This window comes from Sinohyriopsis cumingii, chromosome 9 (genome assembly GCF_028554795.1).
Source record: "Sinohyriopsis cumingii isolate HCF-2022 chromosome 9, ASM2855479v2, whole genome shotgun sequence".
Classification (NCBI taxonomy): Eukaryota; Metazoa; Mollusca; class Bivalvia; order Unionida; family Unionidae; genus Sinohyriopsis; species Sinohyriopsis cumingii.
The window spans coordinates 29,819,970-29,844,791 of NC_142969.1; the positions used below are offsets into that span (position 1 = coordinate 29,819,970).

The window sequence follows — 24,822 nt, forward strand, 5'->3', positions numbered from 1 at the left end:
TGTAGCATTAATATTCAATACTTTTTCTTTTATATAGCTTTTCTTGCAAGGTTCTCAGTTATGTTTAAAGCATATATTTCCCATTGCACACTACATAGAGCTGGGTAACACCAATCAACGCAGTCCTTTATCTTCTTTATATCTCGCCATTACTATCCAATCCACTACCTCCTTCACTTTTTCCTTTCTACAATTTTGAAATATCAAAATCCCTGTCATCGTCAGCTCTTCCTACTCCATCGCGACAAGTTTCCTGACTACATTTAGAGATGTTACTTGTCTTTTCACATAGCTTAGGGTGACAGCATACCACCAATAGTTCTCTATTTTTTCTACAACATACTCCACGTCCACCATCCAAAGCCAAGTCAAAAGTCATTTTAGCATGTGTTGAGGAATCGAAGAGGCTAGCCAGACTGGCGAACGCTTCGCTATATATTTATGCCAGAAGCACGGACGTAAAGGAAAACATTCCTCACATAAAAACACGTATCACATACACACCATCCAAAATAGATGCTAACATGGTCCTAAAAGAAACTCTCTTCGCTTATTTAAAACCAACAGTATTTTTTTTTTTAAAAAAACACTCTACTCCATTCTATCGCATACTTGAGAATGGAATTTTTTAAAGACATAATAAAAGAATGAAACACAATCACCAAACGTAACAACCACACACACACACACACACACACACAGAGTATCATATAAGCAAATGTAGCAGGTGTTTATAGACACACCATTAAACCCTCATATAGGAACACTCATTGAAAAAGGGAGAGTTATGTTTTCTGGGAATAAGACAAGCTCTTACACGTACAACATGTTTTGTCAAATTGTTATATTGGTTCCGAAAAGGGCTGTTTTCTTATCCACTGCATCTGGTTAATATCCGCACCTCCCAGGTCTAATACTACATAAACTTTTTACCCTCCAGTTATCGCCACTACGATGATTATTGATGATGGGGTTTGAGTGGCTTTAGAATCACAATCTTCTCCTTGAGGGATTCAGAAGACTCTTTCCCTAGACTCTTTTGGATGCACCTGTGGATGTCGCGATGATCGTGGTTGTTGTCGCTGTAGATTCCCACTCTTTCCTCCGCGACTCCAACTCTAGATCCAAGTTCTCGATCTGGGGAACAACGACCCAATGCTGTGATGGTTGGCATTATGGCGGTGCCATTACCACAGGTTTCGCCTGGCAGCCGATAGATCTGTCTCATCTGATACTATCTCTTCATTGCCTGATGAGGTAGTATCTAGTTTTTCTTGTTCTCTTGTTCTTTTTTTTCTCTTCTGATTTCTCCTCTTCCTGAAGGACTCACGGTACTAATTCCACTCCAATGGTAAACATATGGAAACACTGTCATATTCAAAATTCAATAACTTAAAATTTATGGGTGCTGATAATGACACCTATAATTTTTCGTGCACATCTAACCTTGGTGCAAGCTTATGTGTGGAGAACACCATATGACCCGCGGCAATTTGTTTACATACATGTGCATGAAACACGTGTTATTGATTCTGCACCAAATGAATCAGGTGCTACTTTCAGTATTGAGTACTCCTGAGTCAAGTCTGTAAAAATGCCAAAATTGCATCAGTAGAAATTTGTCAATATTTTTTTTACATTACATATAGGACAAGCTCTCAAAAGATATTTTTCCTAAAATTTTAATTTTCATTATTAACCAATTATGGACCACCAAACCTGTAAATACTCTACCATTTCTAGACTGGTTCACAGTTCTTCCGTATAATTAGTACCGTGTGTCCTGAATAGCTTCCGTGGCTAGCTCGTCCAGGAGGCGACAAGCATATTCCTGGTTCACCTGGATGTCTACAATTTCTGTAGACAATTCATTTTTAGAATGTTGACTAGTCAAAGATGGGTAGCCAGTACTTACTTACTTGTTATGGATTTAGGTCTCATGCGCCCCTCTGGGTATGCGCGACAATTAAATGCCCACTAATGTTTCGGTTGGGGGAATCAAACACCCCCACAAGCATTACTGCGTGCCATGTATGCTACCTTATTTGTCAGATTTCGGGATAGGTAAGCCACGTGACATAATTGTTTAGATGAGTGGGACTTGACTCGCACACATATTCATCATAGTCGAGTCTGCATGATATATTCGAAGCCCGCTGAGGAAGAAAACCTCACACATTACGCCAATACGGTTCTTTGAGTAAACCCTCATCCGGGCAATCGAGTTACTATACAATTGGGAATCGGCCCACACCCTCGTCATCGGTATTCCAAGCAGTGGAGGAGATTGAAAGGTCTTGGCGGGATATTCCAAGCGTCGACCGGAACGTTGAACGACAGGGTCGTACTTATTATAAAATCTATCACAGTTATCTATTATGTGATTCACTACTTACCAGTTTAGTGTTCGCCACTTTCGTAATCAGAATTGAGCATCAGAGTTTTAAATGTTCCTTCTTCCGGGTAATTTAGAAATTTTATGTACAAGGTATACTTAAGGTTTCCAAATAAACTTCGTAAATTTGTCTTAGAGGTTACTTCAGGTGTTCCGGATTCACCAAAAAAGCAACTATCCACTGGCTGAGGGACACAGAGCGCTATCGTCTGTTTTCAGAACTTTGACTTTCAGGTACAAGTAACTGCTATGCAGGTCGATGTAATATTCTGTCTGTTCTTTGATTTCAAATTCAATGGGGGCTGAGGCCATCAAAGGCGAGACTCTACGCAATTCTACCCATAGGGAACATTGTATAGTCATAGTGGGTGGCAAGACAAACATATCTAGTTCTGATCTGGAATATTTGCAATAGTCGCAGTGCATCATGTTTTTAGTAATTAATACGTTGTAATTTTCTATCGGTTTTTCTCTTGTTACTCTTTCTCGCAGCGTGTCTTTGAGCTCTAGATGAGTATCGCGGCCTTGTTCTTGCTGTGGTGTGAATGTAGAAGAAATGATTGATCGTCAGCGTGCAGCGAATGTATATGAGTCTCCGTGTGAGCCTAATCGTCTTTTCCAGCTGAAGTAACAGATTATTTGCTTCCTCTCTATTCGGGATTATGTTTCTCGAGGTTGACAATTCGGAGATATAGTTTTCATATATAGCAACCTTTAACGCGTGCAATCCTCTTGTCACCATCCGTTTTAAGGTACGAGCCTCCGAACAAAACACAGAGTTAGCCTATCTCTTAAACCGTGTCCTTATTGTCGACTACATAAGATAATTGATTTACAATTCGTTAGAAAATATTCTTGAAAATTTATTTTCACCTTGACGTTTTCTTTTGAGAATGGAATATTTTGTCGCTGATCTCTTTGTTTACCAATGTTGAAAGTGTCGAAATATGACTTCCTGAGGATGTACACATCTCAGGATGAACACGATTCGTGTTTACACCCTTATTATCAGCACGTTATACCCCACCACATCGGAGCAGACAAACATCAAATTCATTCCTAGGTTTAATAGGATAAGGTATATTAAAATACTTGAACAATCCTTGTTGATTTTTATGCTTATCTTGGGGCTCTTAACGACGACTCCATCCAAAATAACAGACAACGTGCTGATAATGACGGTGGAACAGATACTTGTCATCCGAAAAATAAATGTTCAAAAATACTTGTCCAGACCCTCAGTGGTACTTGATCTTGACAAGTTTGTTATGTTTGGCCAGAGCTTTGCTAAACTGTTCGTCGAACGTGGAAGCAGGCGTTTAAACAAAATATTGAGCTTTCAAATAATATCCCATGGGAGTGTAGGTGTCAGGCTAGGATTGCTCGTACACCTTTGGATTGCTTTTGTCTAACTGTTCGTGCACTTGCGCGTTCAGGCTGTCGATGTCGAAAATGTTTGATTTTCGGTAATGTTTAGGGTTAGTGTGGGATAAATGAATTCTACCTAAGTGACATCCTAAAGCACTTGGTGATCCATTCGAATTGCCTGAGGCACTTTGGATGGGAAACAACTAGGATATTGCTGGGATACATCCATAGAACTGTCTCCCGCTAAAGGTAAGTACATTTTTTAAATTCAGAATTCAAGAATCTGCTTTCCTATGAGTCACTCTAAATCAAATGAGTTTACAAATGAAGTTGTTGCTGTTGTTGGGGTGATTGATGTTGGCCGCAAGGATCATGTTGTCACTGATATATTTCAGGGAGAAACCTCGATACAGCTGTTGAGTAAAAGGGTCCTAAATTGCTTGTCTTCTTGCTGACAACACAAATTGACGATGCCAGTTTCGAGGATACAACACACAAAAAAGTGTCAGAAAAGACGGTTTGCGTCTTAGGCACACATTCAAGATATTGAAACAATATTTACACATGGTACTGATGTTTTCTTTATGGGCTGTTAAAGAGAGTTGTTATGGCAAGGGTGTATTGGCTTTCGGCAGTACCGACAGCACCTCCCAATGGATGGCTAAACGAGGAGGCAGGTTTTTCTTCTCATTGTTTTGTATGAGAGTGTTGGTGGTGTGTAGTTTGTTTGGGTGACAATATTTTATCTTTCAGGACAAAACAGGGAATCAACTGGCTAAAGTCCCTTATGCTGGAATGCGCATCCACTGATTGTCGCTTCGGCATATTATCTTCTTAAGTGACATCACTCTACGTTCAGGAATTTCCAGCGGACTATAGCGGGATAGTTCTTGCCTGGCTAAATCCAGAAAACATTTAACATTCCCGATCTTTCTTGGTTTTGTGGAGGAAACCTTCATAGCAGCCGCCTCTGCCGCTAAAAAAGAATAAGAGTTTGATGTTGTCGGCGACTTTCATTTAGAAGCAGGTTTCCATCTGTTCATAAAATTAGGAAAGACACGTGTTCAATCGGGTTTGGGCTGCATCACGAGCATTTGCGAAGTCGAAGATGATGGTGGTTTGGGAGTGTAGACTTGTGTTCGGACAGTACTGCCTCTCGTTCTGTTTTCTTGTGGTTTTCTGTTTCTGTTGATCTTTCTGTTTCTGGGGATGTGACCTGTATGTACCACTCTTCTTGGAACGACTTTTGGGAGAGTTCGTTTTTCTTGAGGGCGAATGATGGCGCAATATGATCCCATTTAGAATGGAGCAAATGATGACAACTCCGAGAGAGCTTCTACCTCAAAGTTTAAAACTGGTTTGGGTGCTGATTCTTAGATCTAGCAGTTGTGACAAGGTCACTTTGCGTTTGTCAAAAAAGCGTTCGGTTGGATGGCTCATATGAATGACGCCTTGAAGTAATTGCCGCGCTGTCACCTTAAACAATTGTAAATTTTTTGAGACTCGCATATATGACACGGGCACCTCAGATTTTCTTGGCAATGTTAACGTTAAACGGGATGGTAAAAGCCAATGAACGGCAATACGCTGCATTTTATCATGCCTGTGTACCGTCAGCATCTGTGGATGTTTTGCTGAAAAGTGACAATATTTGCACACCCAGGGATACAGCGAACACACATCCAGGTATTTTATTTTTTTCCTTTCTCGTTGACTGCTTGTGGGATTTGTTCGTCCTTCATATAAACCTTTCACTATCCACTTAAACTCAGGATCGGTTTTCAAAAGCAGGCTGTATTCGTGCTCCCCCATTTCAACCACTTGGTAGCTTTCGTGTTCTAATTATAGGCAACATTGGTAAGTTTTCTCGTACAATTCTTCCATTGTGCGCTGTAAAAATTCATAGTTAGTGTCCCATTGAGAATAATGGGTCGAGCATACGTGAAACAAAGATAAATGCAATTCGTAGACGATCTTGGGATCTACTAAATCTCATCCATCCACCGAATGGTTTCCAATGGTTTTTGTCTCCTCTATCGTTTCTGTCATGTTGGGTCCATTTGACTTTCTTCTCCCACAAGTAATGGAAAGAGCGTACAGCTTTAGTCGAGCATCGACGTCTCATGAACTCCATAATTTGAGGGCGTATGATTGCTAGAGTGTTCTCAGGCATGAATCGGCTATGAAACACTACGGAGTACGATTAGCAATGGAACAAGCTTCATCAGAGGGCCAATCCTACGTTGTTCATGAAATATTCCAAAGCAACGCCTTTTTTCTTCCTGAAAGAAGTAGGCAAAGGTGTCAGGATGGCGCGATGATTGGCTTTTGCATTGTAAAAGTTCGGGAAATATCCTTTTGCCATGTCTGTCATGTTCAAACATTTTAAGCATTCTACACAAATGCGTGGGTAACTAGCTTATGGAATCTTTAAATTGTACTTGTTCTACTTTCTACTTTCATGTTAATGATTTTGACATCGTTCATGGTGATTTTATTGCATTCGGTGCCTTGTTCTGTATATAATTTCATCGTATCCTAAACAAATTGTGAGCCATCACTGACGTTTCTCTCCGAACTCAATGTGTTGCTCTCGATGGACATAACCATGGTCTCATTTCTCACAAAAATAATCATAACTCAGGAACCCGCTTATTCCGGTAATGGCATTAAAATGTTGTATATGATGATAGATGTAATTTAAGACTGGGAAATCGCGCCTTTGAAACATCAAAGGCCCACGTACAGCTTGAGGGTGAACTTTCAACGTGTGGCGTTGAGTTAAGACTCTTGCAGTTTTACATTTCTTACAGGCCGTGTCTTTGGATAGGTTTACCTGCTGACAATGAGTTCTGGTTCTCTGCGTTATTGGCTCACTCCGATTTTCGAAGGCTCTTTTCTATTTTGCCGTGTAGTTCCTGTAAGCATACGCCCTTCCCTCGGCGATGGCTCAGACTAAACACATTTGGTATTGATTGTTGTTACATCTGGACGATCCTGTGTTTGGTGCTGTGAGGGTGATGTAACGTGTAGCTTTGCTATGGAATATGTACAATTGGTCTTTGGATTGCTGAACGTGATGAATGTTGAATTTGGAATGTGCCATTTCTGCTGGGCTGCAAAACTAAATCCAGACGAGTGACTTCAAACTATCATGATATATGGAAAATCTCATGCGATCGTCTTCTTTGGCTCGGCATTGTCGTTTCAGTGGCGTACTCCGGACTTCACTATGTAAGTTTGAGATGTTGCTCTAAATATTATCGATGAGCGTTGTTTCCGTCTATCGTATGTCTTTGCAATTTGCCAATGATACTGGTTGACTTTGGCTTGGAGTAGAATCTTTATGTTGGGTTGGCCGTGGAAGGTGTTACTTAGGTTTGCACATGTTGTCTTCAAAATCGCTGGTATGGATTGAAGCCAACACTTCAGCTCGTTTGCAAGGCGATATGTCACACTTCGTGGCTTCTTACTGTCTTATTCTCTTTCAACGGAATCGTACGATCGTTTCATCGTGATTGCAGAATTGCATTAGATTATGTTTTACACGCAACGGGCTCCTATATATAGGACTATTTCCTTGCCTAAAAGTTTTTTTCAACTCTCAAGCAGTCAAGATGGAAGAACCAACACAGGTCGTGCTTCTAGTGAGAGCTTTGAGTTGCGTCATATGAAAGTTTACTATAGTAATGACGACTGACTACTTCTCCTTTCGAGATTAAAGTCAAGATACATACTATAGCTGTCAGAAGAATGGACATTGGACTGCACTATGTCCACAACGTCAGAGAAAGTCGGGAGTAAAGAGAGACAGAGGTCGAGATACATGTTATCATTGTCAGGAGAAATGACTTTGGTCGCCAGAATGTCCAAAGAAAAAGAAAACCAAATAGACAAGAGGTAGAGGCGATAACGTCCGAAGATTTAGAACCCATGTTCATCCAGAAAGGCTAGAAAGGAGAACAAAAAGAAAGTAAAAAAGTCGAAGAATCCGTGCCAGATAAGAAATTTAAATGGAAAAGGTGTTAGCGAAAGAAGAAGAAAATTGACTTTTGGTGAGGTGAATTTTTTGTGATTTTCAAAAAACAAATATACCAAAAAGAAAACGTAAGAGTCTTTTGGTCTTGTTTTTCATAATAAGGAACTATACGCATGTATTCATATACGTACACATTTCAAGCATGATGCAAAAAGGGGATTTAGGTTGTACCTGCTCTGGCAGTCTGTGAGTAGTCTCTCTTTTCGAGAGAAGTGGGTGGCCCTTCAAAAGGACCGTTGGGTATTTTTCCTTTAACAACTCATGAATTGGACGCGATGGGTTTTAACTGCCTTATACCCTTACCACGGCCAAGTCCTTCTTCGTCACATGCTACTGTGAATGATTTGGTAGTGATCGCTGCTGATGCTGAGCTCTCATTGCTGGTCAGAGTAAGAATAGTGATGACTGGGTTGAAATGTTTGGCTCCAGAATGTATTTTTCTCTTAGTTCGGGTTAAAGAAGTCTGATACATTTGTCATAGATACCTTACCCATTCATCAATGTCCAATAGAACTGACACTTTTAAAACTTTCACTGTCCTTCCTCTTCTTCGCACTTTCTTTTCTCTTCTTCCTCTCGTTTTCTTCTTTTCTAATCTTGCTGTTGCTGGTGAATGACAAAGGCTTGTTCTGCAAACATTTCTCAAATTCTTCAGTCTAAAATCCTTTAGTAAAAAGGCGTTGAAGGTTATGGTGCCAGTATAAATTCTTGCGAGGAAGAAATAGAATCGACAAAATATCATTTAAACCCTCTCTCTTCTGGACGTATGACTGTGCTTGTTTTGGTAGCTGTCATGCCATCGCTCCTCGTCTCCTTCGCAGGTGCACCGCATTACATCGTCTTCTTAGTATCAGATATGCTGAAACTATGCCTCATCAATTTACTGCGCACGAAGCTAGCATACCTATATACTGAACGTGACATCACACGCACCTTTCTTCTTACTGGACTTCTGACTGAATGGTATAACTTGCGTTTGGATTGGTAAAATATGTCAATCGGTTTCGATCTGCCTCTCGTTAATTCACATGTTCTCATGAAAAAATGTGGACAAATGTGGAGTTGTTTGCCTAATTTAAGGGATGCTGTTAAACCCAGAACACGCTATGTGTGTGAATTTATCATAAGCTGTGAAGAAGATAACATATAGGGCTATTTAGGGTGTAGGGTGACTAAGCATACTAGCGAGAGTCTTTCATTGACTCGCTGTCAAAATTTGAAGAAGAGAAAACAAGTGCGATGCTCCGTATGCTAACTGTCTTTAACAAACAAACCGAAAAGGACATGTTCAGGATCACTTCCATGCGTCCAAAAATATACTAGTCTACTCTTGCCAAAACTATTTCGTCTTTGTGTTGTACTAGTATCTGTTTGTTTGTGCATGTTTTCCTTGTCCCTATAATTCCCATTGTCCCTATAAAGCCCTTCTGTCCCTATGACCCTTTTGTCCTTATAAACATTTCGCATTATATATTCCATACCTACATACAATAGCCCGTATTGAGGTTATCTCGACCAATGTCACTAATTCAGTGCCCGATTGAGGTTAGCCACTTGTTACTGTTGCTATTTTCCCTAGTGTCGAGTGCCTTGACGTCACCCATGTTAAATTCACATTGTCCCCAAGTGCCTCTCGCACTTTCGACCACTGAAAATCGCACTATGTACTATCGTATGTAAATACTGTACCGTCTGATGTTTCTTGCATGTCACTCCATATTAAATTTGTACTGAGAAATACAAAACTTCAGTCTCTGATTAATTCTGATCATGAGTTCAATATATTCCTGAAGCCTATACGAGTCGCATGTTACATGAAATATACACGTTATGTATGCATTAATATCTAAGTACTTTTTTAAAATATGAAGAACCCTTTTTCTGTATAAATTATAATCTAAGTACTTTTTTAAAATATGAAGAACCCTTTTTCTGTATAAATTATTCGTCTCTGTAGTTTTTACTTTAATTAACAATGGACACTGCTCAAGATGACCACACATATTTAAAGTCAGCTGGAAAGGCCCCTGTGAATTCCTTTATTAGTCATCCCTCCACACAGACGGATATGTTGAAGGGCACAGTTTTACATGCATTTTCAGAAATATCACTAACGTTCAATACCAACATCTCATTGTGTCCTTGTAGGTGGCACTCTTAGAATGGATGCAACATATAAATTATATCATAAAGATCCAAACAGCCTAAAAGTTTCACGTTGATGTTGGTTTGTGAATGTCTATGTTTTTCCCTTTATGTATATGAAAGGTTGTATCATGCAGAGACGATTAAAGAAAAATGTCTTGCTTAGAATCACGTTACGGTAACCTAATGGGCCTGGTCTGAAGAAGATCGGAGTACTGTTTTCTAACAAATGACGCACTACGTCTGTTTGCATGAACGACGTGGAAGGTTATCTTACATACGACAGGCATGATGTAATTAAACTGATACACCCTTTTCGTCTGATGAACTCAAACAACGACATGGTGTTGCAAAAGCGTCAAAATTCTAGAATGGTGAAAGCAAAATGTACATCACGTGATATAACCATGCCCCCGCACATAAACAAACAGCTGAATGACATAAGGATCTGTATAACATGTAGGAATGTAAATTGTTAAACGTGTACATGTTTGTTATCTGCTTAATAGGATTTTTTTCTACTGTATATTTTGTACATAACATAGGATATATTTATGCGGTCTCATGTAAGCACTGTGAACAATGGTGTAGTGAAATTATTTTAATTATTGTCGTTTATTGCCTGTGTAAGTCTGTGTCATCTTCACGAGTGTTTCAATTGTACTCATTCAGCTTAGCAACGCTTTTACTAGTGCATCACGTCATTGCTTGAAAAAAAATTGGCAAGCTACTAACGGATATGTTTTAATCTGTGAATGGTATGATCTATCTAGGAGAATCATATTGATTTTTTTCTTTCAAAGGTTTCATTAAATCAGTATCACACAATATTTTATGGTCCCATTTAATTATTACGCTTAAAATAGCAAAGGCTATTGCATTGCGTAACTATTTACTATACTCGGAAGAGGAAAGGCTATTGCTTTGCACAAACATTTACTATATCATTCGGAATGTTTTCTCTGAAAGAGAAATAGAGTTAACAGCTTGAGCTTTCAAATAATGTTCAAATATGTTCCTTGCATTTCATGAAATATAAACCGTCTGTATCTTTAAATGTTCACTGGCAAATTGGCAGATCCATATTGGTTGATTCAACTTTTGTCTCATACGTCTTGAACTTTTCAGTAATTGCATTTTTACCTTTGGTTATGAGATGCTGAATTTGGTGTCTATGTTGAATGAAGGTTCTGTGTTATTTACGACAGCTTTATTTAGACATATATCAAAATTATATACCACAAACACTCTCGTTATTTTGCTCTAAATAAACCCATTCACCCAGAATTGTGCATACTGTGTATAATGTGTGTATTATTCACTCAAATAAGGACATTCAGTTGTAATGACAGTGTATAGCTTTTGTGATGCATTCTGGTCTATGCATCGATTCCATCCCATGTCAACATAGATACGTTTAGGCTATGACATTTAATTTATTACGTTCAAAACGTAATTTATTTTAAAACTGTCTCATTTTAAAATGTATATGATGTATCATGATTATGTTATTAACTAAAAATCTTGTATCACAATATACTAATGTACCTGTCCTCTATGCTGTCATAAATGTTATGATGACAAGAGCTGAGCATGTTCCTTTTGATGCTATGCATCTCATGATGCTAATCTAAACACCTTCATTGAGATAACATTAGACCTTAGCACACTCACTGTCATAAGATTTCGTAGTCTACATACGTTTTTATCGGTTATTCGTGTTTCACATCACCCGGTATGATTTTGTTAACTTGGCACGTTAAACGAACTGTCCATAGCATTTGTCTTCTTCATATTATTACAAATGTTTTGCTGCAGTGAAGATGTAAAATGAATCCGTATATATCACAAAATGTTAAATCATATTAACGTAGGCATATGTTAACTTGTTCTAGATTTTCTTACATGGTCACTTTCATTTATCCAATCCAGTGAAACCACCATAAAATAATTTGGACAGTTTGTTGTTTTGTTTTCCATTTGTCCATATGTTAACAATTGTCATACTGTGATTCATTTGCTTCAAGACGCCCGTTTAGAGTTTTTATCGGTCGTCTTGTAACTAACCTATAATGAGGTCGATATAGGATTTCATGCACGGCTGTTACATAAATAAAGGCAACTTATTATACGTTACCACTTGTAGTGATACTTGCAAGTAAAACTGTACAATTTTATAGCGATTGACACAGTAAATTAGCAACCTCGTTTTTATTCCTCTTTCCTGTCAATAAATATATTTTGAAGTTTGGATTGATAATCATATTGAGAATGAAAATCATATATAGATTCGGGTTTTTAGGTTCTGGAGTAAAACTAGAATATTACTATGTTGATATTCGTCTAAATTATTTAAAATATTTTTTAAAATTCATTTAATTTGCTAATTTGTTGCCTACCTACAATTCTAGTCTAAAGGTTGTTATTACCCTGTTTCAAGAAAACATTTAGTCGTTAATGTGTACTTGCAACTTCTTTTTACCTTTGTCATATTCGCCATTATTACTAATCTCAAGTGTCTCATCTGTTTAATACTTACGGTTAGCTTTGACACAGCAATATATTTATCCCTGTATTCCACTCACGATTGTCACAAAATATGTCATAATCAAATAAAATATAAGAGTTCTAATTCAGCACTTCTGGGCTTTAAACAGGTGTCTTGTTCTAAATTACTGGTACTGGAGTATTGTTACAAGCATATGCTCTTAAAAAAGTAACAGAAAATAGTGAAGACAACAAAATTTGGAAAATTTAACAAATAATTTATTTCCCAAGAATAAAAAGTGAAAAAATCAGAAAAAAAGAAGTTACAGTTTTACGAATAAAATCAAAAACTAATCCAATAATTTTAAAAGAAAACAAAAGTCCAATCAATTGAAAGTCCTAAGTGATACACAGTTTAAATCACGATGAAATCCAAGATGGAAGGCAATGACGTGTGTAATAGTCAGCGTTGTACTGTTGTGTCAATAGTCTCTTGTTGAATCACAGAAAATATTATTCCAGTTTTTGAATTCTGTGTAATATCCAGGGAATGTCTTTGTCCAAGAATTATGACAGCAAATTTGTTTTTCCAGTGAAACGAATCACTTGAATTTCAATAATTTGAATAAAATATAAACTCGGCCCAAACTGGACACAAAGTAAAACACTTCTTGATTCCCCAATGTTTAATGCACGAATGATAGAATTCTGACCATAGCCTCAGTTACAAGACTAACTAAAACGCAAAACAGATTCCCAGATGGGATCAAGAGTTCATCCTTCTAGACACAATATAAGTTTGTTTATCAATTAACGGATTTACGATGTCACGTAGTTCATGTATTACCTTGACTCAGCTTAATGATACTTACTCTGAGAAGGATAATAAAAAAGTAAAAAGTTGTTTACTAAAACTGTCACTGATTTTGGAACAAGGTCAGCAACTAGATACAATGCATAATTTACCCATAGAGGATACTGTGTCTATTTTTAGTTGTTTATATAAATGGAAATAAATATAAATTAGGAGAACGTCAAATACAGTAAACACTATTACATTACAATAGCATGTAATGGAATGAAATAAAAATGTTAAAGTAACAAATAAACAATTAAATTGCATAACAATATCGAGCAGCGTTTAGTGTGAAAATATTTCCTTAAGATATTTCGCTTCACAGCAGCAGAACCCAAATATCGTTAGGTACAAATGTTCATTTACATTATGAATATACTGATGATCATCATGTGAGATGTCGTCTCGAATAGTAATTCTTTGAACATTTCCAACTTGCATGAGTTGTCTCTGTAGCAAGGCTGACATACTACCTACTTTGCTTCGTTTTAATAATATAATGCGATCTAGATTGCTTCTCTCTGATACTCTAAACGGATCGGCTTTGATCCGTTATGAATTGCTTTGTATTTGATCCAATTCAGTTTTATAATTTTTCTGCTTTGTGTTTGAGTTCATCTAGTTTGGGTTTAATATCTTCAAATCATTCTGTCATTGGGATTCATCTTGTTAGTTTTAGTGAAGCTATCTCCTAAGTTTATTACGGAGTGTTATATTGAGGATGGAAATGGAACAAATGTTATGTTTAATTTAGTTTTGAAATCTACACTGCTTCAAATTTATTATTATTATCAGTCAAGTTCTCAGACTTTTACAGTGAAACGTATCACAGGTTAGGTACGTTTGAGGTCTACAAAATGTTACCTGCGCTGAACCTTTTCAGATATTGGTTCTAAATGAAGTTTGCGTTTATTATTAAAGTTATAAAATTGTAACTTATCCCCACAATCACATTCTACTAACATTGTACCTCTTGGTGTTCTTACTCTTCCTTCCCGTTCAGAATTTGCCTATTTGCTATTTATGTACATGTCTACCGATCATCTTACATTTCTTAAATTCTGGAAGAAATATAGGTCCTCGGCTCCTTCAACATGTACTTTTCAATCTTTCGTGCCATAGCGTTTCAATTGTATATATATATATATATATATATATATATATATATATATATATATATATATATATATATATATATATATATATATATATATATATATATATATATGCATGCTGGCTTGCAACAGTCATGTTTTGCAAAGATGTCATCAGCATTTAACAATCCATGAAGTGCAAAAATTGAATTCCTTTTACAAACCAAGAACGTTTCATATCATAATTAGGATACATACACATAGTGGTGTTATTATTAATGCTGAACAAGAGAGGTGCGTAATGTTTATATTCATATCATTGGTAATATCCTAATGAGACATGTGAATTCAGCTCATTGAATCGAAGGCCTTCCTGTTCAAGAAAATCAAATATTTAACTCAGAAGTTAAAAACTCTTAATGAAGAAAGTCCTGACAAATAATATGGACGTGTCACCCCTTAAGATGACTTTTCTTTATTATTAAATATATATAGACACATATGACAAAGAAAAAAGAACTATAAAAACCACCAAACACTTTGTTTACCAAACACGAAAATATAGAAGAACATGTGAACACTGATAATGTCACAAGACTGATTACTAGGAAATTAGCAAGAAACATAATAACTATTAAAGCTTCACAGGAAAACAACTGCTTATTTAGCTGTTTGACAAGAACGTACTTCAAATTAGTGTATTGATTATGTTAGAAGAGATTTATAAATAAAACATGAATGAAAACAAAGGAGAAATTTGTGGTATTAGTTAAATGACAAGATGGTATTCCTTGTTATTTGATGTTATCATTTCTTCATTTATAGACTTGAGACACGTACAAAGCATGTACAATCAGAGGCAGTTATAACACAAAATACAACAATCAGCTGCTTAAAGTGAGTTAAATCGACACGCCGTGTAAGGCAGAATTATACGGCCCGAAAGGTGTATATCAACAATTTCACGTCATCTCTCTATCAATCTTACGTGCGAAATTAATTACATCTCAGGAACAAAGAATTATGTAATTGTATGTTGCTTGAAGGACCTTTTTAGTTAAAAATCATCAGGGGTTTGAAATGTCTATTTAAGTGATTCTCAAATCATTTTCCTTGTAAAATAATCCGAAATCGCAACAAAATATGTATCTGTAAACGGTGTAATACTGCATATATAAATTCCATAAATATATATTGACATTTGCTTTTTTAATGTTTGCTTTGCAATTTTGCTATAATCTCTTTAATAATTAGTGCCTCGAGATAAGTCTATAATTTACAACATTTCTGCAGATGTAGATAATTCATATTGTAAGTACTTTGATGTATGAAATTGATTACAATGATGGTCCTATAAATATGTAGATAAGTAGACAAGTTAACAATAGTTAAATACAGAAATATATATTCGCATTCAAGAAGAATATATTAAAGATTAAATGTAAAGTATATAGGAAATCAAAATATTCAAGTTGGTGTCAAACGCTTGAAGTGATGATGGCGACAATATTACCTTTACCAGAGTATTTTATGGTCTGAAATATTTGTATCGGAATGGAATTGCTAATCATCATATGTTGTGTTATTTTCAAATGGAAATTGCCCTGCAATTATTTCTCGTGTTTCCAGATTATGTTTAATGCGTCCAACGGATTGCATAAGATGGTTACACCTTGGTCTGAAAGTCGAGCAAATTATCTGTTGGTTTACTCCTTCAGTGAAAGTGCACAAGGGCCTAGTTCACAATCAAATTAAATAGCTTTTAGTACATGCACCTTTAATTATTTGTATGTCTCAACATGGACATTTCATGCCAGGATTGCATATTTATAAACAATAAAAATCCATTTTTGTCGTTTTAATTAGGCCAGGCCAGAAAAACCTGATACAATGTTTGATGAGAATTAAAATGTTCCAACAACTTGATAAAATCCAGTGTAGAAGGGCACCTAGTGACGTATTTTGTTTGAAGTTATTTCATATACAATGGGTCGAGTAAATAAAAACTATCAAAAGATCACAATGACTTCATCCTTGTTCCGGTTTACAACGCGTAATTATACTTCTGCACGTTTTGCTCGAGTGTGCTTTATCTCGTAGGCTCTTTCAAAAACACCATTACCCACGAGTTCATAAATGGGATTGGAATCATCCTGACATGGAGAACATATCGTCGTGTTATAGGTACTATCACCGGTACAGATTGTACGGTTGTATGTGCGATCTAATGTCGTGTGACTGTATGTTTCATCAAATGTTATTTTAGTGCCCGGGATTGTGCTGTCGTAGTTATCATCGCTAAAATTGTTAGTGTGGTCATAGGTGCTGTCAGGCAAGAAACCCCTCGTATCATGCAAGGTATCGTATGAGTTATTTTCTTCTGAGTCGTCACTGTTTCGTTCTAGACGATGAGACTCTCCAGGAGTTGTTACAGTGATGCTCTCGTTATCCAGCAATGATTCAGCCAATGGACATACATTGGCATTGCCTTGAGCAGGAATATGTTGGGTTTCATTTTTGTGTGGTTTCTTCTTTTCAACGGTATCATGATCTGTTTGTGCAATGTAATGGACGTTTAAGCTGATTCTTTGTTTTTTTTCTGTGTCCTGCACGCTCGCATTTTGAGTAATGTTGTATGGCCTTAGTGCTTCCTCATAGGTTCTATTTGACACCGTGTTGTTTTGGGGCGCCTTTGGCTCAGTCGCGGGCGAACGTCTTCTCCTGGCAAGAAAAATAAGAAAATAAAAGTACGTATATGTTGATGTATATATAGCTAAATAAAGATGTTTTGCAAAACCGAAACTAACAAACAAGTAGGCAATAAAACAAACTGCAAAAAATCACAATAATTAGATAAGCCTTATAAACTTTGGCATAGTCTGGACTCTTCATAAAAGAAAGCAATGCAAGATTTTCTCGTTCCCGATCAATACTAAAATGTGTTCACGTCCTTTAGCTCTTTGTTATTAGCATTTTCCACGTACGGTTTGATAAAAGCATATTGAGGGGTGCAAATATTTGCACTAGGTTACACAATTATTCATAGTTTGCAGGATAAGAGAAAAAATAAATAGATAAATCTGCATCTAATAAATAAACGTAACGTGGATATTTGGCAAATATTTCGTTGCTGAAGTGACAATGGTAGCTCTAAATTATCTTGGTATTATTATAATAAAATAAGTTTATGATATTGTTCATTTTCCATTTTGGTTAAAACATTGTGAAATTTTCGTATATGTCGTAGGTATAATTATCACAGTTTCATGTTATTAAACATATTTTAATTGATATATCTGTAGATGTACACAACCAGCAGTAAAACGACTATTGTCATCGAAAGGCATCCGATGACTATACCGATGATGCCACCTACCGCTACTGAAATGTATTAAACACGGAATCTAATCAATGCTCACTCAGTGGGGAATGGATATAATTTAGAATTGACGCCTGAAGGCAATATAAATCAATTAACACTAAATAATGCACCCTAACTTTTTGTTTTATTTTAAAATTACAACTTTCGTGAGCAATGTTCTGTGTTTTGGTATTGCACAGATTTACGGCAAGTGTTTGTCCAAGCTTACGTTCTTTCACAAAATGTAAAATAAGTGCCTTCACACTCTATTCTTGTCTATATTTCTTCGTCTGTCTGTCTATCTATATGTCTGTCTATCAGTTTGTCTATCTGTCAATCTGCAATGTAATAGCTATGTTTCACAAAGTGCTAACTTGAAAAAAGAAATGATTATGGTATATCGATGCTTTATTCACTTCATGGGAAGTTTTGTCAAAAGAATGTATGTATTACTAATGTGGTCTAAGTAGAGTCAACGAAATGAATATTTGCAGAAAGTATAATCACCCCAGACAAAACATATTGCACTACCCTTACTCTGCTTTCTTAAATTGTCTGAGGCATGTATTATTTAATGTTAAAATAACATGAATCTTTGTGGCACATTTTCAAGAGAAATCTTAGTGACTTTACAATGTCTCTAACAATCCTATAATGTTCATGCAAATTTCAATGAATCGTATTTTTACACTTGATTATTTTAGTAGACCAGTATTAAATATGGGTTCTTTTGAATAGGAAACTTGTTTCTCTTTTATTAAATAGGCTGTGAACGTATCCATGACAACTAAGAAAAACTCTTTTTTTCAACCTTGTGGACTCAAGATACGGCTTTGAACTATTTAAAATCAATCCTCTAAGTTTTCTAATATTGACACACATGAAGCATTTATATTGATTTATAATATTACAATTGGGCAATAAGAAGCTAACGTGAATACATTCATAACATTTTATTTATTGTATTCATAGAGGGGAATTTAAAAAGGGTTTAAAGAAAACAAGTCATGTGAGAGACTGCCGAAGGTTTGAGAGGGCAACAAATGTACAGTAAACATTGGTACTATCTGTTTAAACAACGTACTTAAATAGTACGTATATGGCACTAAGCCAAACACGAGATGAATATAATACCTTCAACATTAACAAAAGGAAAACCAAAATATGCTACGGGCGATTGAAAAAGTAAATATATTTTGAGATATTTTGTATCCAATTTTTCCAAATGGGAAAATTAAATGGTTGAATAATACTCACCTCTACTGCTACTTTGATCTTCTCTCTTCTTCCTCGCAGATTTACCTGTATCTTGAACGCTCGGTAGATCTTTTGAAAGAAAACATATTTATCTAAAAGGTTAAAAGTTTTAAACATAGTTTTATTTACAGATACTAATAATTATTGTTGAATATTCTTTTCTGGCAATCATGCGATTTATACGGTTTTATTCCTTGTCAGCCCCTTTCTGAGACGTTCGCATCGTTCAGAAGTAATTCAACCAAATCATTTATATCCGCTTTGGTCGAAGCGAGAAGGAAATATCGAGGGAAATATATATTTCAAGACAAAACTCCCCATTTTTTGGAAGTTACATCTAGATATCTTACTTATATAGTGTCATAGTTATATCAGTAATTGCAAATCTTTCCGTTTTTTAATGTTAGTATTTATTCTATGGATATTCCCGTCTCTCATAGGCGTGGGACTTTTCTAACTTGTTTGGGTAGGGCTTGGACTGAAACATGCACACAACCGTCCCTTTGTGAGAGAAATATAACCAACACCTACCCCTCCAGTGACTATACTTTATTGACAACAATATTGCTATTGTAAGATGTATTTCTTTCCTTTTTGCTTCATTTGTTTATATTTAGAATACAGGTTGTCAGCACCTTTTAGGGGTCGGGTGCTGAAGGAGTGAGTTGTATTCGGGTACATACGAGATCACGATGTGTTCATTGGTTTTGGTATCGAAAACGTGTGAAAAATAGTCTTTATCCATTGATGTCGTTGTGGACGTTTCAGGTAATCCACGCAATGGTATAGCCAAGTAAATCATGGAATCTTTAAACTGTACATTTACTCTTTCATCGTAACCATAAGAGGTTCGGTTTCTTGTTCTGAACAATATTTCACAATAAAGTGTCCATCGTATTATGAGATATTGTGTGCCGTGACTTTAGGTGTATCTATGCCCATTCCTGTAAAGATATATTTCATTTTCTCCCCAGTTCTAAATTCCACTCATCAAATTAAGAATGAGTACGAGAATCGCTAAATATAATATCTCCTCATCCAGTAATCACGCTCCATTTTTGACACTATCAGATTTTGAATAAAATCGCTGGAAAGAGCAGATGCAGCAGCAGTGGCAAATACCACTACCAAAAGTAAAAATAGGGCATGGACGTAAAAAGATTTGAGATTTGCAGTTGATGTTGAATAGTTCATAAGTTTGTGTTTATTATTATTATTATTATTATTATTATTATCATTATTATTCTCTGAAAAAAGTCAAAGATATTTCATAACACATCAAACCAGTCATTTTATTATTATTTGTTGACTTTCTGCTTTAAATTTCTCCAACGGTATAGTTTCTTCTTCGTCATCTTATTCTGCTTCGGTAGCAGTGATGTCAGCATCTGCAACACTATCAGGATCTGTTTATTATGTCTCTGTCTCGTAAAGCTAGATGAACAGGATGAATCCCTTTTGATATGATTCTTTTTTGTAGTAAGGTTTGAACTCTAAATTTACTTTCACAAAAATTAAATGTAAGCATGACAATTCTTATTTAGCTTATTTAGCTTAAAATAAAATACTAATATACATAATATTGTTTAAACAAGTCATTTGGCTGTATGCATATACATATATTGTTTCGAAATGTAGTAAAATTTTACGAAACAATTTCCATCTTTATTGGAAATGTCTGATTAATACTGACATATCAGAATTATCTTTAATCGTAAAAGAAAGTCTTTTCTCTGTACATTACTTTAGTCCAATTCGAAGCTGAAAAGACCTAAGGTGACTAACCGTTTCCCACGCCATTTGATGATCTTAAGGTTAGCAGGAAGAGTTTAGTCTGGACAAATCAGAATGCCTATTCTATAAAAGGTAATCAGATAGCGACATGAAAAGAAAGGTAGGTCTGAGCTGATCGGTGAAAGTATAAATTCCCACTTTTCTTTATATAAATTAAGATATACAGCCGTAAGTGACCAAAACATCATTCCAGACGAAAGGAAGAAGCCATTTCGGCAGGTTGTCTATTCATTTATCGCGGCATGAAAACATAACTATGACCGAATTATTTGCACTTCGGTGCAGAGAATTATTTCCTTTCTGTATATTTTTTTGTCTCATTACGTTAGGTCACAATTTGTTTTTCTCTCTCACGTGCATAGTTGCAAGTTTTAAAACTCTGAGCTTTTAACTTTTGTTGTATAAAAATTGCAAGAGGAATGGATGTAGTTTTTCATATTATAGCAGAACGGGATATTATCAGTGTGCACAAGTGAGAAATGTAAAGATAAACATTTATCAGAAAGTTTTGTCATTAAAAAATAAAAAAGAATACATTATGATCTATATGTTTCGGTATATTTTATTAACAAGTGTATAGTGTGTTACATTTACCTGGACAAAGCCCTTTCTTCAGAGAAACATTCATGATAGCGTACTTTCCATGGCAGCCGTCTATATGCATGAAGCTTACTAAAATTCTCGATTTTCTTGCTAAGTTAATACTGGTGTGATCCTCTGTCCATGTATTCCTTACAATCTCCGATTTGTTCGACAGTATCAGACCCTCAGTTGACTTCACCATTATAAAGGTAATGTCTCCATATTCTATAAGGTATCGCAATAATAGTCACTTTGGTCCTGGTGAGATATCAGACTTGGAAATCAAGCTTGACTCATTTCTATGATCCATGCAGTGTGTGTATGCATATTTTGGGGCTACAGAAGAATAAAGCATTACAATCAGACAATAATAGTTCTGTTGACCTATATTTGATTATGGTAAATAGAGTGTTAAATATATATGAACATGGAAAACTAATGACAACACGCAATTATTCAAAGGCTGCTTGTGTACATCTGATAACCAAACAAGAAAGTTCTAGGAATGGATGAAATTAATAACCTCGAGTGTTTTGTCTCATTGCCAGATGTGATATAAATGTGGTTAGGGAACGTCATAATGGGACACATATTGCTCTTTCATCAGAGTATTCCATACAGTTTGCCTTGTGACCAGCAAAAAAATGGTTCACATAATTCACTTCAGAGATATTGTGGTGATCTTGGCTCTTCTTAAACGTATTGTTTTATTACTATCACAATGACAAAGGTAACCAATAAACGAATACAACATGTTAGAGGCGAACCGAAGTTTCTCCTCACAGCGACAGAACACCATTGTACGCGATATACCAATGCAACCTTTCCTGCATGATGTTTGATTAATTACTACAGCTAATGGACAGAACAATCATTCCAAATATGGTCAGTCCAATTAAAATCTAATCTCTTCGAAGTACAAAACTGGACGCCTTTTCTTATAAGCTAGTAAGCTTTACTGGATCAAGAATTTCAAAGGCCATCAAAACAGACTTTTACTGGAACATATCGACATTTCTGGTATGTCGAAAATCTAGATGCTATCTTTAATGAAATTGTTATTCTATTTAAAATATGGAAATTATTTACCTTGTTTGTTTATTTCCCACAGCGGCCGTCTTTCCCAGTTGCAAAATCCTTCTGAGAAAGTGCAGTCTAGAATTTGGAGATAAGAATTGTAAGAACAGTATAGGTAGCATATACTTAGACCTTTTAATTATGATAACATGTATTTAATACACATGAAGTGAGTGTTCTTATCTTACCTTCGCCATACGTTTAAACATGTTAGTTTTGTATAGAGGGTAATACCCAAAACACTTGTGAAGCATGATTGCAAAGTGGTGTAAACTATTGTACCACAAGTGGTACAATAGATTAGATATTTACTACGATAACATTTTTATTGGGTTGTCTTATTTGTGACTAAACTCAAATCAATATAAGGAATTGTGTAAGGGTCAATACAATATTTTAAGCAATAACACAAATGGTAATGGCGAGGTTAATGTGGTGCAATTAGAAATAATGGTCAGAGGAATGCGAAAGATTTCCAAGAAACGTTAGAAAACATAGACAGATTGAGATGGGGGTGCATTTAGCCACGTAAAGTATATGTAAAATATCTTCTCAGAGAATTATATCTCGAGTAAAATATTACCTACAAATGAAGCTAAAACAAGAGAATATATTCCCATGTGAATGCCACGAAAACCAAAGAAATACAATACAGAGATGAAACATGAAATAATACAAATAGTAAAATATGATTGGGTGAATAACACGGAAACGTCAGTCAGGATAAAAAAGAGGAAAACTAATAATTATATTCGTAAGTATATTAAAAATCTGCAATGACCAGGTTAGGTTTCACATTAAGAGCAACTTATCCATTCGTTTAGAACCTTATAATCCGATAGGTATACACTTGTGTAAGTTATACATCAGTGCACCTTTGATTAGATTCAATAGTTAGGATCGTAATGGAAAAGAGATTATGTGCGGTTGACTTAGAGTGGTTGGTTTTTTGCCTTTTTTCCAGTTTGATGCATAGATGACCTTTCCTAAAGAACATACTTTTTCAAAAACATTAGGCAGCACATATCAGGAGTTCTATCATAATTTTGCTACAACGTTCAATATTTGGTTTTTGTTCAACCTTCCTCCAAGTATCGAGGACTGGAAAATGTTTCATCGGGCATATCTTTTCATATGAGTCGGCGTGTGTTTTTAAAATTGACTGTGTCTGTTTCTATGCATGCTGTCAAGGTCTGTGACGTTTTTGATTTTATATATTTGCATGTGTCCTTTACATGGAGAAAGATCAGAGGATTTGTTGATTTGTAAATGTTTCATGCTGGTCGATCTTAATTTTTATACAGTGTAGCACTTGTCCAGATTAAAATTTAATACATATGTGCTAACATAAGGAGCAGCTTGATCTATTGAGGCCTGTGAACTTAACTATATTTCCATAGCCAATCTATTTAATGGATATCTTTATAAGTTGAACCAAAATACGTAAATTCAGCTCTTCAATAAAAGAAAATATTGTAATGAAGATGATAATTATGGTTTAATAATAATAATAATAATAATAATAATAATAATAATAATAATAATAATGAGTGAATACTGCGGATAATAATAATAGTAATAATCATAATACTAATAATAATAATAATAATGACAATATTAATAATGAGTGGAGATTGAGGATAATAATAATAATATAAATAATAATAATAATAATAATAATAATAATAATAATAATATTATTTACTTAGCTTTTATTACCTAAACACGAATCTTGGCTGATTGATATGTTATCTAAACCGATCGAACTAACATATTGTTCTCCAGTCAATACTTGTATTACAATTTTGATGACACTTGTATTCGTAACCTCAGTTTCTACGATGGCGTTGAGCCATGTATGCACCATGTCAGCTGATCTAGTCCATGTCACATTTGTAACGAGCCCAACTTCATCCTGAACGAGGACTTCAATTTTGTTTTTATAATCTTTGCTCATTTGATACATAAATGTTACACACTGAAAATCTTCAACATAAATACTTGTGCTGGTCATACTTGCATTGACGTTTTTTCCTTTAGCTAGTAGATAGTGGCCTATCCCTGAAATAAATGCAATCTTATTTACAAATGACTGAAAAGAAATTACATGAAATAGAGAAATAAATTAATACAATGAAGGAGAGAGAGATAACATTCCTCAACGATTTACATCTTTGAAATAGATTGCCAGAAGAAACTTTCTTATATAAGGTACAAAATAAATATATTAATAAAATATTGAGCGTATAATGTTAAAACACTTGTTTCAGATGATATTTTAAATGCCTGTTAAAAGTACTTTTTTCTTATTGTGTACACATTAAGGATCCCTGTGTATCTTGTATTGTGTAATATAAACTATATTCT

At 35.4% G+C, this 24,822-nt stretch overlaps 2 protein-coding genes across 3 annotated transcripts in view; both read right to left on the reverse strand.

Annotated features, from left to right (window-relative positions):
- Positions 1 to 14,826: 14,826 nt before the first annotated feature.
- LOC149791475 (uncharacterized) overlaps positions 14,827 to 24,822 on the reverse strand; it is a 201,556-nt gene continuing 191,560 nt past the window's right edge. For both annotated transcript variants that reach the window (XM_089970019.1, XM_089970017.1), the window contains exon 6: positions 14,827 to 17,105. In XM_089970019.1, coding sequence (XP_089826145.1) covers positions 16,442 to 17,105 — 664 coding nt within the window. In that variant the 3' untranslated portion in view covers positions 14,827 to 16,441. The remainder of the gene's footprint in view (positions 17,106 to 24,822) is intronic.
- On the reverse strand, positions 17,681 to 24,542 carry LOC149791476 (uncharacterized). The gene is made up of 5 exons (XM_089970021.1): positions 24,175 to 24,542; positions 22,468 to 22,533; positions 21,391 to 21,714; positions 19,003 to 19,071; positions 17,681 to 17,765 (listed from the first exon to the last, which is right to left on the reverse strand). Exons 1-3 carry the CDS (start codon positions 24,467 to 24,469, stop codon positions 21,626 to 21,628), a joined length of 450 nt encoding a protein of 149 aa, XP_089826147.1. The 5' UTR covers positions 24,470 to 24,542; the 3' UTR covers positions 17,681 to 17,765; positions 19,003 to 19,071; positions 21,391 to 21,625.